Source organism: Acanthisitta chloris, unplaced genomic scaffold (genome assembly GCF_000695815.1).
Source record: "Acanthisitta chloris isolate BGI_N310 unplaced genomic scaffold, ASM69581v1 scaffold12796, whole genome shotgun sequence".
Taxonomy (NCBI): Eukaryota; Metazoa; Chordata; class Aves; order Passeriformes; family Acanthisittidae; genus Acanthisitta; species Acanthisitta chloris.
The window spans coordinates 21,608-36,741 of NW_008676531.1; the positions used below are offsets into that span (position 1 = coordinate 21,608).

At 49.2% G+C, this 15,134-nt stretch overlaps 1 protein-coding gene across 1 annotated transcript; it reads right to left on the reverse strand.

The window, feature by feature from the left end:
* Positions 1-784: 784 nt before the first annotated feature.
* On the reverse strand, positions 785-13,402 carry SORD (sorbitol dehydrogenase; the record flags this gene model as incomplete). Its single annotated transcript, XM_009076189.1, has 8 exons — positions 785-977; positions 1,619-1,740; positions 2,560-2,735; positions 7,649-7,714; positions 7,936-8,054; positions 10,589-10,748; positions 12,489-12,653; positions 13,369-13,402. Coding segments are annotated over 8 exons (1,008 nt in total), but the record flags the coding sequence as incomplete, so codon positions are not given.
* Positions 13,403-15,134: the final 1,732 nt, after the last annotated feature.

Consider the following 15,134-nt stretch of genomic DNA (forward strand, 5'->3'; position numbering starts at 1 on the left):
GTTTGCAGTGGTAAAACCTGTCTCCTTATGTCTCACCTGCACTTCTCTCCACACTAAAATCTACTGTGTCCTCCAACAGCAGCTCCTCTGTGGAAGCCACATAAAGACAGGGCTCTCAGCAGCCCTAGTTTTCCCAGCCTGTAGTGGTCCCACGAGGAACTGCTAGAGGGGTGACACAGCAGATGTGGTCCCAGTTGGCTCCAGAGTAGCTTCAGAAAAGCCTCTGGCTCTAAGTCTTGGGGTATTTGCAAAGAGCATGAAGAGAAGACCCTGAATAAGCTGGTGCTTCCCATGGAAGTGGGATGGCCAGGCTTTGTTCACAGGCTGTACAGTCCCCGAGTGTCCCCAAGGGAAGGTGCAATAGGAATGGGGAATACTCACATAGGGCTATCTCACACCCAGGGATTGCCATGCAGGAAGAGCTGCAGCCAGGGCAGTGTGGGGCAGGAAGGCAGAGTGCCAGCACCTCCACCCTTGCTGTGCCCACATGGCTGGTGACACCCTCCCCCAGCACAGAGTCACCCAGCCAGGCTCTCCTGCGTGTGGAGTCGTAGGAGAAGAGCCAACTGTGCAAAACTTTCATCTCTAACCCAGCATTTTGATTCAAACTATTGGTTGTTCATTCGTAGTGACCTGTTAATGCTCTAATGGTGTACCTCAGTGCCATTCACCCTCACCACTGACTGATTTTCTAGTTACAAGAAGTGCCTGCACAAAGTGACTGCAAAAGTGCAACAGCCACACATCAGCCTGCTGTGGCCTCATGCTGCATGTCCCAGGCAATGGGATGAGGGCTGGGCACCACGGCAGCTCAGGGGCTCTGGTCATTGGGGTCACACTTGAGCATGACTTTGACCCCCTCACCCCTCTTGGTGGTCTCGAAAGCCTCCAGAGCCTTCTCCAGGGGGAAGCGATGTGTAACCAAGGGCTTGACGTTGATGCGCTTGGATGCAAGCAGAGCAATGGCCACAGGCCACCTGCAAGGGAAACAGAGCAGGGGATGAGAGCAGTCACTGCTTTGGGGCCCAGGGAAATAGCTCACAGGAGCCTGGTTTCATTACAGTAATTTCCTTACGGGAAACTCCTTGGTTTCCCAGGCAACCGAGGCGAGTTTTGCCTGCAAAGAATCTTCCAGGGAGGGAACCTCAAGCATCCAGCATGGAAGAAGAGACAAGCCAACTGCTCTTGGCTGCTGTTGAGCACCAAGAAGGCAAGCACTGCCACACAGGCAGTTGGGTAAGTGAAGTCACGGGAAGCAAATGAAAATCACAGGAAACAACTACTTCAGAGGCACCAAATGAGAAACAAAACTGCCATGCACTGCTCTCCTCACACACAGCCTCCTTGCTTGCACACTGACCACTGTGGACTCAAATTCATGGACTCAGTGCAGGAAGAACTGGGACAACAGGACAACCCATCTGGCTGTTTTGTTGCGGTGGAGTTTGCAGTGCAGGACTCACCCAGGCACAAACCAAGAACAGATCACTCACTCTGTCTGCACGGCAGCACTGGCAGTTCAGAGCGAAATGAAGTTTATCCAACTGTAAGGAAAATCAGCCTTTTCCAAGCCCTCTCACCTTGTGGAAAGCAAGAATTTTAAGGACAGGAGACTCACGTGTTGCAGTAGCGGAATATCCCGCGGATGTCCACCTCGCGCACGGCTGCGTTCACGATGGGCACTGTCACCATCTCAGGTCCCAGCCCCACCAGCACCATGGTCCCACCCGAGCGAGTGGCCTGGAGAGCAAGCACACAAACACACTGTGTTTTGCAGAATACAGTTGCTGCAGCCTGTGCAGGATCTGGAAAATAATAAAGCCACACTCTGTGGCTGCAATGGACTGCCCAGGGCAGAGAGAGAAAACAGGGGAGAGGCAGGATGCTGCCAGGGGCCTGTAAGAGTGAAACACCCAGTAGTCAAGGCTATAAATGTAATCTTTTGAAAATCTCTGAAGGATTTTGGTACCTAAATCTCATTCTGAAAAATGACTGGCATTTAGGACAACAAAAAAATCCTTTGGGATTTCAATGGGGAAGATTTAAAAATAAGAGCCTCATGTTCCACTGGAATTTCTTTTCTTGAAGTTTGTCCCATTTTCCTTCTGTCCTTTCACTGTGAAACTCCACACTACCTTCTCCCCATCCTCCTACTAGGATGTCCATAGCAGCAAAACATCCCTTCCTAAACAGCTTCCTTCACCTGCTAGAATTAATTTTCTTGATTACTCTCCTTATTTGGATATAACTTCCACTTAGTGGAAAGTGCTGTCCTACTCCTTGACACCGTTGCACAGCCATGCTTGGGTTTTAGGGGCTTACTGGGGTCTATTTGGTAAGTGGTTTAGCACCTGAGCATCTAAGCCATCATCCCCATGCTGACATCAACTCCTTAATTATCTCTCTTTGTTTGCTGTCTAACGAGCACCTCCTCTCCCCACACCAAGGCCACTGAAATGAAGCACTGTGGGAGTGAAATAATTCATTCACTGCAGCATCCTGGAAAAAAACCCAAACCAATGCCGTCACTGTCGTACCTGAGGGACAAGTGGTACTCACATAAATGCCAGCCTGGATGCAGGCTTGCACTCCTGTGCACTCCACAGTTATCTCGGGCATGCAGCCAAGCATGCTTTCCACTTTGGAGGCCACTTCCTGAGGGGTCTCATTCTTCACCTGGATAGTGAAATCTGCCCCCACCTCCTTGGCCTTCTGCAGGCGAGAGGCAGATAAATCTGGGGAAAGACAAACCAAGTCAGGAGCTGGAGCACTATGTCAAACAGAAGAGGAGGAAGAACCTGAGCATGGAATCTGCTTCCTACACGTGTGCACAGGGCAGTGCACAACCAGGAGAGGGAAAGGTCTATGTTTGCTCCTTCTGGGCAGGCAGAGGATGATCATACAACCACAGACTGGTTTGGGCTGGGAGGGACCTTAAAAACCATCTAGTTCCAATCTGCTGCCATGGACAGGGACACCTTCCACTAGACCAGGCTGCTTCAAGCCCCATCCAACCTGGCCTGGAACACTTTGAGGGATGGGGCAGACACAGTTCCCCTGGGCAACTTGTGCCAGCGTCTCACCACCCTCACAGGGAAGAAAACCTTTCTAATATTCAGCCTAAACCTGCTGTCTGTCAGTGTGAAGCCATTTACCCTTGTCTTATAACTCCAGGCCCTTGTAAATAGTCCCTTTCCATCTTTCTTGCAGGCTCTGGGAAGGAGGTCTAAGGTCCCCCTGGACCCCTCTTTTCTCCAGGCTGAACCCCCCCATCTCTCCCAGCCTGACTCTGCGGCAGAGGTGCTCCAGCTCTCCTCCTTGATCATGTTCATGCCCTTCCTTTGGACCTCCTCTAGTCCACATCTTTCTTGTGCTGGGGGCCCCAGAGGGTGCGGATGATGAAGGAGCAGCAATGAGGACATAAAGACAAGGGAGATGCCAAAGGCTTTCCAACTGCATAAGAGGGTGTGCTTCAAAGTGGCTACAGCACAAACTCAAAGATGAAATCCATACCCTACAGAGCAATGTCCGAGTGAAGGAACAGCTGCCACCACTAGACTGGAGGAGTATCTTCCAAGACAAGTCAGAGATTGGGTGGGGTGACAATATGAAGGGAAAAAGAGAAGGAGGATGAGACCAGTGCTCTAACATGAGCCACTCTGACTCAGCCCCAGCACGGGAAGGAATCAGGGCCAGAGGCTCTACCCTGCCCATCACACAATGAACATGGTGTTACTTACTGGCAGGGCAGGTGATGGACAAGCCCCCACTGGCACACCCACCAAGATGAGCACCCAGGAGAGCTGCAGAGGAAGTTTCAAGAAGGGAAAACAAAGGATAATAAAATGCAGATGAAAGAGGAAAAGCCAAGGCTGAGTAGTAAAGGCAGCATCACCCTGGAAGCCTTCAGGCTCTCATTCTTGTGGGTACAGGAGGCAGCAAGTCACATCTGTCCCTCCCAAGCTCTGGGCACTGGGCTCCAGGCCATGTGTATGATCATGCTTGACCCCAGCCGAGCTGCACTCAGAGACTTCCCAAGCAGCAAGAGCACAGACAGGGGCATTTTGGAGGCACCTCATGTGCTAAGAAGCCCTTCTGCCCACCATTGTTGGTGTCTCCCTAAATCTCAGTGTATGGCAAGACCACAGGGATTCAGCAGTGCTCCCAGCAATGGACCGAACTCCCCATGAAGTTTAGTCTCACACCAACAACAACAGCTGGATTCAGTCATTTAGGGTATCTACCCAGTCACTAATGTACTTTACACTGTCTGTCTGGCAGAAATCCCTCCAGACGCAGCATCCTAGAGTAACAGGACAGCCAGTGCATTTCAAAGTGGCCACAAAAATCACTCTCAGGCAACAACAAAACCCCACACCTTTCCTGTCGTTGGCCTCTGCTTTGCTGACCTGCTCAGGAAGGACGTTCTGACTCAGAGTGGCCTATGGAACACAGCAGCAATACTGTCAGATCTGCTCAGGGCTGCAATAACATCTCAGTACACCTGGCACAACTGATTCACCATGAAGCACTTACTGAAGTGGACGGATCTGCAGGTTACTGTATTGCTTAGAGCTCCAGACACTTGTGAGTCTTGGGAACGACCAAGTCATTTGGATTTGGAACTTACTGTGGCTGAACCCCACACAGCTCTTGGGAAACTTCAGTGATGCAATGAAAAGGTTGCAGGACCTGGGGAGCCCTGGCAGCCAGGAGGGCCAGCTGTGTCCGAGGTCACTTAGTTTGTTCAGCTTGGAGAAGAGAAGACTGATGGGAGACCTCATAGCTGTCTACAACTTCCTCACGAGTGGAAGCAGAGGGGCAGACACTGATCTCTTCTCTCTGGTGACCAGGGAATGGCATGGAGCTGTGTCAGGGGAGGTTTAGATTGGATATTAGGAAAAGGCTCTTTCCCCAAAGGTGTTTGGGCACTGGCACAGCTCCCCAGGGCAGTGGCCATGACCCTGAGTCTGCCAGAGCTCAGGGAGTGTTTGGACAATGCTCTCAGGCACATGGTGAGATTGTTAGGGGTGTCCTGTGCTGGGCCAGGAGTTGGACTTTGATGATCCTTGTGGGTCCTTTCCAGCTCAGCATATTCTGTGATGATATGATCTCGCCTCTAGTTAGCAATTTGTTCTATCTTCCTGGCCACGGGAGTTCATGAAGGTTTGGGCTACCAGAATAGGAGTAGCCCTAGGTCTCTGCTTCCAAAGAAGTTATTAAACTACCCTGAAGATTCTCATGATGATTTATGAGCCAATTTAACAGGGAAATATTCCTGGAAGTCTCACAGATTCTCAACTGATCTTTCTCAAATGACTTGAGCTTTGTACAGTTATTCACCTCCCCTGACCTTGACTTCCAGGGTTTATGGAGGCATCCACACCCAGAACTTAGGTAGCACAGGGGGAATTCCTTTAAGTAGGAATTACTAAGTGCATCTTTAGTGACAGACAGAACAAGGCAGGACAGTCCAACACTGCCATACAAACACCCAAACTGTCCCTGCACTTGCTGGGGAATAAGGTTGAACTCTTAGGTGTCTCTAAGGAGAAAAGCAGCTTTTCCAAGCACAGCAAGGCAGAAGGACAGGGGAAGGTTGCCCATAAATATCAATCACATCCACTCAGCAGTGGAGTGGAGAAAGACATACACCTTTGGGAAGAGTAGATGAGGACCCATGAAAAAAATTGATCTTCTCACCCAACTGGAGTCCATTAAATACATCAAACACTCCAGGTTAGCCAAAGACAGAAGCTGTAGGAGGTGAGCTCTCCCCAGGTCAGGAAAAAGCTTTTCTAAATATTTGTGAGCAGCTTGTCAAAGCAAACACAAACATTTTAAGCCTTAAGTGCAGCAGAGTCAAAACTTCACAGACAAATACATCATAAAAACTCTGGCCAATGAATTCAAAGAATCTGGTAGCAGAGTACAAGAGGGCCTTTGTGGGCAGACAGCCACCTAAAGCCAACACAAAAAGCAATTCCTTGAGAAGGGCAGCAAAATCCCCAGCAGCAATGAGCCAAACCAAACTCATTCTTCAGCTCTTGTCATGCACAAATATTTGACGTGGGACAGCACCTTCACGGGTGTCTCTGAGCATCTCAGCCAAACACCTCTCAGATGGGAGATGCCTGTGAGTCAGAATGAATACCTAGGCACACACAGAAAGGTAAGCAAGAGTAATTCCATGTATCCAAGCTTAGCTGACCCTACAAACCAGGTGCCAGGAACTCCCTATGGCCACTTGTGAGTCCTGTGGCACATGACAGCCAGACCAGCTTGCCCTAGGTCCCCTGCAGCAGCCTATGAGCAGGGGCAGAAGCAACTCCTAGTGCTAGAGGGAAGATACACCCAGGCAGGAGTAGGAATGGAGCCCCACAAACCCCTGCCAGCTCACTCAGCCCTCCCCCACCCAGGGACCAGGTCACCCCCAGCCCCTGCACCAGCCCAGCTGGCAGCAAGGTTCCTCCAGTGTGATTCAGGAGGCAGAGCTGTTTTTCCTGCTACAGCAAACATCATCCTCAAATGACAACACTTCATAAAATCTGAGGTGTGGACTGATCATATCCATCAAGCACACACGCCTGCAGGGTGAGGCCAGCAGAGCTAAAAATGCCCTGGACTTTTCAGCAGAGGATTTAGGGAGAAGGCAACAATCTGCCTTAGGTTTTGATCTGAGCGACTACTGAAGGATGCTTCCGCGAAGCCAAGAGGGTGGGGCCTGAATTTTATCTCTCAACCCAAAGATGGAAACACAGTAATCAAGAGGTCAAAAATGCACCTGGCCGCAAGCACGGGAGGTGAGTAACAGCCTTCTGAAAGGCCAAAAAATGCTGCAGCAACCTGTGCTCATTGTCCAGTGGCACTTGTAACTACTCCTCCTGCCATCAGCACTCGGAAGGATCAGTGAGGAGCAATGGGAGCTGGAAACATCACTTTCCAGCCCTGTTCAAACCCCAGGTGGAAATTTCAACCAGTGAACATCCTAAGGTTCCTCCAGCAATCTGGAGGAATGAGCTGTTTATTAGGATTCCCTCCAGACAGGTGTATGCTGTCCCACCTACAAACCGACTTTTCATTGTGCTTGGGCTGACTTCTCCAGCAGGTACCTTAAAGGAAAAATTTGGAAATAGTCAAAGTGCTGGAGCATGTCCAGAGCAGGTCAATGGAGCTACGGAAGGGTCTGGAGCACAAGTCTGACAAGCAGTGGCTGAGGAAGCTGTGGGGGCTCAGCCTGGAGAAAAGGAGGATCAGGGGGATCTTCTCTCTCCCTACAGCTCCCTGACAGGAGGGGACAGACAGGACTCTTCTCCAAGGTAACAAGTGATGGGACAAGAGGAAACAGCCTCAAGTTGTGCTAGAGTAGGTTTAGATTGAATATTAGGGAAAAATGTCTTCACTGAAAGGGTGGTCAGTTCCTGGCACAGCTGCCCAGGGCAGTGGTGGTGTCCCCATCCCTGCAGGGATTTTAAAGTCATGTGGATGTGGCACTTGGGGACATTTTTCATAGTGGCCTTGGCAGTGCTGGGTTAATAGTTGGACTAGATGATTTCAGAGGGCTTTTCCAGCCTAAATGATCCTGTGATTCTATGAAAGGCTTGTATCATGGGAAACAGGCACACTCTGAAGGGTTAAAAGGACTTACCTGTAACTACCACAGCTGCTGCACCCATCATCTTAGCAACAATCACATTGACAAGGCCAATTGGTCCTGGGTACAGAGGGAAGAGAGAGAAAATATGTCTCACTTCCAGGCAGCACCAGCCACAGGCTCTGAACACACCCAGAGCTCTGTGTTCCCGGGATAAAGGAGGCTCCAACAGCCTCAAAGTCCCTCTTGGCACCCCCGTGGCTATGCCATGACCCACATCTACAGCCCTGTCTATCCCCTCCCAGCAGACAGGGAACCCAAGGACACAATGTTCACCATACCAGAGCCAGACACGAAGACTTTGCTTCCCAGAGTGACCCCTGCTCTCTTGCAGGCATGGATTCCCACTGAGAGGGGCTCAATAAGGGCTCCTTCTTCAAATGTGACATTATCTGGAAGCCTGAGAGAACGAGACACAAGCAACAGTCATCAAATAGGTTTATGAGGGTGATAACACTCCAAGACCAAATTTGGGTGTAAATCACAGTGGCAAAGCACACTCTCACCTGTGGTCAGAGAAATGCTAGGCTGGAACATGTTTCTAGTGTCTCTTTCCCCACTCTGAAGCAGCAGCAAGTACACCTAAACCCTTTACCAGTGAGGTCTTTCCAAGCACCAAACACTGGGACTCACAAACTTCCCCACATCAACTCTTCAGTACTTGGTGAGTCAACCCAAGGACTCTTTTGCCACTCATTCCCTTGGGAATAAACCCCCCAGCGGCACATGCACCATGCTAAAGGCTGCCCTATGGCTGGGACCCACCAGTGAGCTCCCAGGCCCCTCACCTGGCTTCAATTATTCAGCTCCAAGCTTTTAGAAAACATCCTGCTGCCAGGAAAAGCAGCCAGATCCAGGTCTCCCCATCACACCCTGGATCTCCTCCACTGATGCACCAAGTGTTTTAACCCATGGACTGGTCACAGCAGGCAGGGACAAGGTGTACAGTGGGTATCAAACACCTTTAGGACAGAAACAGCCCTGTAACGCAGCCAGTGGAAGGGTTGGAAAAAAGCAGAGTGGGATGAAACCTTTCTGAGCTGCTGACAGGATTAAATCTCAGCCCCACAACGCTGCCCACCAGGGAGCCATCAGTGTGGACTCTCACACTATGGGTGCTGGGAGCTGTGCCTGGGAGGAGAGTCTTTCTGACAGCCCTGGGAAGCTCGAGGTCAGATCTCAGTCAGGCCAGCCTCAAGCCAAAGAAACGGAAATGATGGTTGTGGGAAGACAGCTGTAAGAGATCTGCATGTCTCTTATCTCCAGGAGGCTCTAAAGGTCTGGCTCTGAGAGTTCAGTTGTCACAGAGTTTGGAATCACATTTGCTAATGCTGGGTCTGGGCACCGGCCTGTCAGTGGGGAGAGCAGCTTCCCAGCATGATCCCACCTCCATCAAATTACTCAGAGCATCCAACATAGAGTCTGTCCACCAGCAGGACAGACAAAAACTGCCCATATGTGCAGGAGCCCACTGAGCTCAGCCATCATCTTTTCTTAGCAAATCTGTGCTGGCAGAGTGGCTTCATGCCAGGGAATCTGCTCTTCATTAGCCAGCCATGGCACTGCTGATCTGAAACTGGGAGCACCAGGTCAAGGCTTTGAATTTCAAAGCTTAAAGATAAAATAAAACAGCCAATGTTTACTCAAATTGGAGGAAAAAAAGCAAAACCCTGAAAGAAGCCAGCTACAAAGCAGCCACTTCCTCCCAAGCAAAAACTTGTGATGTTGTCAGAAAATGTTATTTTAACACACAGTAAATGGGTCATAGCAGGTCAGGACAGTGAGAAGTTAGTCCCATCCAGAGCAGCACTTCATCCTGACAGCAGCTGCTTGGAATCTGCTTTGAAAGCTTCCTGCCTGAGGACTCTCGGGAGAAGAGCAGACAAGTGCCTCCTTCTGACTGATGTGATCCTGAATGCTTCCTCTGCAGGCATCACAGATCAATCCCAAAGACATTACTGCTCATGGAAGCACCAGCTCCATACAGACTAAGAAAGAACAAGCTCCACAGGTAGAGCAGTCTCAGAGGGTCACACCTGGGATATTTTTAACTCTGTGTGTAAATGCACTTTCATGAGTGTAACACTGCAGAGAGTTTTTTCTGGTTTCTAACACATTTGAGACACTGGTACAGGTTGCCCAGAAAAACTGTGGCTGCCCCATCCCTGGAAGTGCTCAAGGCCAGGCTGGATGGGGTTTGGAGCAACCTGGGCTAGTGGAAGGTGTCCTGCCCATGGCAGGGGGTGGAACAAGATGATCTTTAAGATGCCTTCCAACCCAAACCCTTCTGGGATTCTAGGATTTGTCAGTGTTTAAGCACAGATTTGCTTATAAGCAAATGTGTCAGTCCTGCCACAATTAATAACATACTCCAGTTTACTGAACTGGATATAAAAACAGATGTGTAATGCTGGCAGCTTAGTGAGGACACTCAGAGCCACACAAAAAAAAACTCAACAGCTCAGCAGGGCCACTGCTTTCTGTTCCTGCTCTGCTTGAAGTGGGATGACTTTGTTTCACATGACAGAGAGAGGTATCAGCAGTCACCGTGGTGTTTCCTGAAAAGCAGCAGCAAAGCTCAGCTCAAACCAGACAAAGACCTTCAGGCACCAGCCTAAGAAGGCAAGGATATAAAAAGCCAGCAGAAAATAAACCAAGAGCAGGGAGCAAACGGGAAAAGGAAAATAATTAAAGGGTAAAACAGTGGTGACATCCCAGGAGACATGCAAGAAATGTTTATGTCTGGCACCGGAGGGGATAAACTACGCCTGCCTGACAAAGCCTTTGCAAAGTGGCTGCCATCCAAGCTTCGGCATGTTATTTATGGATCAGAAAGCAATAGAACCTGTTGGGTTCATGTAAAGAGTACTCAAAAGGGCCAAGAGGTGACTGCTTCAGCTATTCCCCCTGGGGATGGAGCAAGCACACACTCACTTGTAGCAGTAGCTGGCACTGTGTGTGTAGTAGCGGCACAAGTTGCCATCGTCGGGAGGAGTTGCACAGAAGAAGATGGCTGGAGACAGGTTGTAGCGACCAGTCTTGCAGAACTCATCCATTTCTCTCGGCACACCTGGCTCGATGGCCACACGGTCACCTGGCAGGGTGAAAGCAGATCGATTTAGCTGGGGAGAGGATGGGCACACGGGTATGAGTAGCATCAAAAAAACCACAGAAACCTGGCACAAGAGAGGCATGAGGGACGTGAGAAAGATCACACTGCACACACCAGGCAGGTCCCCAACACTTCCTTCAGGGCAGCCTTATCACCAAGATCTTCACAGGTACTCAGGAAGAGCAAGAGTTTCAGGAGCACCAGCAGAGATGGAAGCTCAGTCACACACACACCTCCCTCCAGCTGCCTTGCACCCAGCCTCAGCAGAAGGAAAGGCAGCCCTCACCCCAGACAATCACATTATGACCAGATATTCTCCAGAATGTGCAGTAATCAGAAAAGGAAACAATGAGGATGAAGCAAGTGAGCTCGGCTGACCACCACACTGCCCACTGGAAAGGGCTGTGCCTTGGGAATCATAGGATCCCAGACTGGTTTGGGTTGGGAGGGACCTTAAAGCTCATCTCATCCCACCCCCTGCCATGGGCAGGGACACTTTCCACTAGCCCAGGTTGCGCCAAGCCCCATTCACCCTGGCCTTGAACACTTCCAGGGATGGGGCAGCCACAGATTCTCTGGGCAACCTGTGCCAGTGCCTCAGCACCCTCACAGGGAAGAAAGCACATGGTGCAGAAGAACATCCAGGAGCCAAGCAGAACTGATCCGGGACAGAGACAGTTTGGTGCTATGCTGGAGTAGCCCAGACTGCTGGAAGGACACATGTTGCAGAACAAGGAGTAACCTTAGAGGTCTCATCCGACCTTGATGGTTCTATGATTCTGTGAAATACTACCTAACAACCTATTTCTATCAATCATACAATCATCACAGAATCATAGAATTTAAGGGCTGGAAAATCATCTCCTTGTCCTCCTCCAAACCTTTCTCACTTCTTTCATGTTCCTTTGGAAAGGCAAGGAGACCAGGACTGCATGCAGAGCTCCAGATGTGCACTGGTGCCCTCAGAGTCTCTGTCCCTTTCTTAATGCTGATTTGCATTTTCCATCACTGCTGAACACCAAGCCAAAGGTCTCACTCTCAGCACTGACAGCCAGCACAACATTTTAGATATGAAGCTGGTTTTGTTTCTTCTATCGTGGACATCTCTTTATGTTTAACTGCACTGAGTGAGTCTCACCTGCATCCTACTGGCACCCCTCAGGTCTCTCTGTGACTCTCTTGTGTCACCTCCACCCTACCTAAGTTGCTCTCATCAGCAAACTTTGCAAAATTCCCTGCTCAGCCCATTTTCTAGGACATTGATGAGCACCACGAGCTGTGCAGGTCACACCACAGGGCCTGGAGCAGTTGCTCCAGTGACCTCTCTGCACTGCAGGAGGCCATTTGCTCCTTCAAGAACACATACAAAGAAGAAACATTACCAGCAGGTTACGGGCAAGAGCACTGTACGTGATTCCTGAAGCTTTATCTAGCTTCCTTAAAAGGCACCTTGCACTGGCAGACACTCTGCTCTGCATTAAAATACAGTCAGAGCAGCTCAAGATACCCCAGGAAAAAAGCTACCTAAGGAATGTCATACACCACAGTGTCCAAGAAGGGTGACTAACAGCAGCACAGTGACACTTTCTGAAGAAGGCCACGCTGTGAGCTCAGAACCTCAAGTAAATTTACGTGACCAAAGCAAAGCACAGTCTGGTATCGAAGTTCTCAGGAACTGATTAACAGCAAAACAAACAGACAGACAGTTTTGATTTCAATTACCTGGTTTCAGATGAGTCACCCCTGAGCCCACTTTGACAACAGTCCCAGAAGCTTCGTGCCCCAACACCATGGGGTCCTTGACGACAAAATTGCCGATCCGACCATGCTGCCAGTAGTGAACGTCGGACCCGCAGATCCCAACGGAATGCATGCGCAGGAGGACCTCTGCCAGAGAAGGAGGAAAAGTTCCTTGCAGAAAAACTTACCTCCTCAGGCTCTGGGAGAGCAGCACGTGGGCTGTCCCTGTGCCCCATGGCAAAGGCTGAGCCAGTATTGACACATCCATATTCGCTGGCATTAAATAAATACACCAGTGCTGCTCATGGATGCATGAGGAAGAGTGGGATACTCATGAGCCACCTGCTGAAATACGCAACTTTACAAGGATTCACAAATCAGGAAGGCTTAAAATAAGGTAAGACAAAAGCTGATGTCAACAAAACATACGGTCAACAACATAACACAGCTGAAGAGGAGTGTGACTATTGCTGGAGCACAGCAAGTCCATTTAATTTTTCCTTCTCCCTAAGCTATTCTTTCAACCCTGGAGAGTTAGTGAATCAAATTTCTCTCAGCCCATATGCCCACCCTATTAATGTTTAGCCCTGCAGTAAGATCATCTGACATGTCCCAAGAGCCATTTACTGTGGCATACATGAACTGATGGAACAGGAAGCAATAAGAGCCAGGCAAATGGGTCTATCTGTGGCTGCTCCAGCTCTTCTTTCCAAGTGGGAAAGCAGCATTTCAGCCATACATGTTTTTCTTGGATTATTTTATATTTCTTCAGAAATAGTTTCTAATATCAAGGAGCAACAAAAGAGAGAAGACAAAGAGATGAGTAAAGGCAGCAGACAGAAACAGTCATCTGTAGACCTACCATTGGGACCTGGTTCTGGAACAGGACGGTTTTCCTATGGACAAAAGGGGAAAAAAACAAACATTTAGCTGCTTGTGCATAGCCCTGGTAATACCTCGAGGAAAGTCAGCCCAGGTTAGCTGAGGTGAATCTAGAACCAGATGAGGGTTTTGGTTCTGTCTGCTCAATGAGACACTTCTGTGCAAGGAGGAGCTTCCTCCAAAGCTCAGTTCGTTTTCCCTGCTCAGGGGAACATCATGGGCATCTGTTAAGAGGGAGCACACTGCCAGCTTGTAAATCCATCTCCAAATTATCTTGCAGTATATTGCTCTTCCCTGCCCAGACGAGAGCCACATACTAAACTCCTCTGCCCTGGAGCAGTCTCAAATTTCAGCTGAATCCTTCATCCCACTGCCTGACAAAAAAAAAAATTACCTTCTGTAACCAGGAAGATTCTGAACCACCTGTTTCTTTGTAGGAACTTTATAGGCCTTTATATTGCCATGTTTATAATATTATTATAAACAACAGGAAATATTTTTACTACATAATCATAGATCCACAGAATGGTTTGGGCTAGAAGGGGCCTTAAAGACCATCTCATCCCACCTCCTGCCAAGGGCAGGGACACTTTCCCCTACTCCAGGTGGCTCCAAGCCCCATCCAACCTGGCCTGGAACACTTCCAGGGATGGAGCAGCCACAGCTGCTTTGGGCAACCTGTGCCAGTGCCTCTCCACCCTGTGCCATAATACCTAGTTTATACACAACATTTATATATAATAATGTCTAAATCATTTTTAAACTTTACTGTAAGTCCCATTTTGGGTCACATCCTCTTGTAATTGCCATGGCACCTCTTTATGGGATGAAGGATGAGACCACAGTCACTTGGCCCCAGAAAGTCTCCAGGCCTTTTTCCTTCACTGAGCTCCCTCAGCTCCTCAAAACCCAAAGGAATCATTTTGGTGGTTTGACAATATTAGGACAATATGGTACCCACTGAGCACCCACCTTGAGGATCATGTCTTTCAGAAAAGCTCCCCCAAAGAAGTTAGTGCCAACAATAAACCTTTCAAAATCCATTTGCTGCTCCAATTTTGCGCAGCACTGTTCTGAATTTTATCTAACTGAATACATTCTCAATCCCAGCGTATTCCTCAGCTCCTACTTCATACGTCATCAATCTAAACATCAGGGAAAGAAAAACTCTGGAAACAGGTTGTTGTACAACTCAACTGACTCAAACAGGTATCTTGCTGGGAAGTGAATCCTCCAGCCTGATTAGTAGGAAACAGGAGAGACCAAACTGGAGAACACCAAAGTATTTCAAGACACAAGTTCTGCTCATTGTCCACTGCCCACTGAGAAGCTCAGAGACAGCAACTGGTGTGTGTAAAGGAAACGCAACAAATGTTATCTGTGAAAGCAGACATGGAACAAAGGCCATAGTACAAGCATAAAACCAATAAACCCTCAACAGGCAGCAAACAGGAGCCTGTGGCAACCACCTGCGGGCAAAAGGAGAGTCAACAAAAACAAAGCCAACGCATTTTCACACCTTGCAGGGGTCAGGTGGACTTTCCCTGTGGGAAACTTACCCGAGAATCAAGAAGGGTGTGGGGATTACAGGAAGATGGTCTCACCCAGCTTTAGGTATCAATAACAGATAACAAGTTCAGGGTTCACTGCTGAGACTCCTTCCGTGATCAGAGGGTCAATACAGTGAGCATCATCCACACTGTGGCCAAGAGATTTTCGGGAAGCCAGTGAGGCAGGGATGGCACA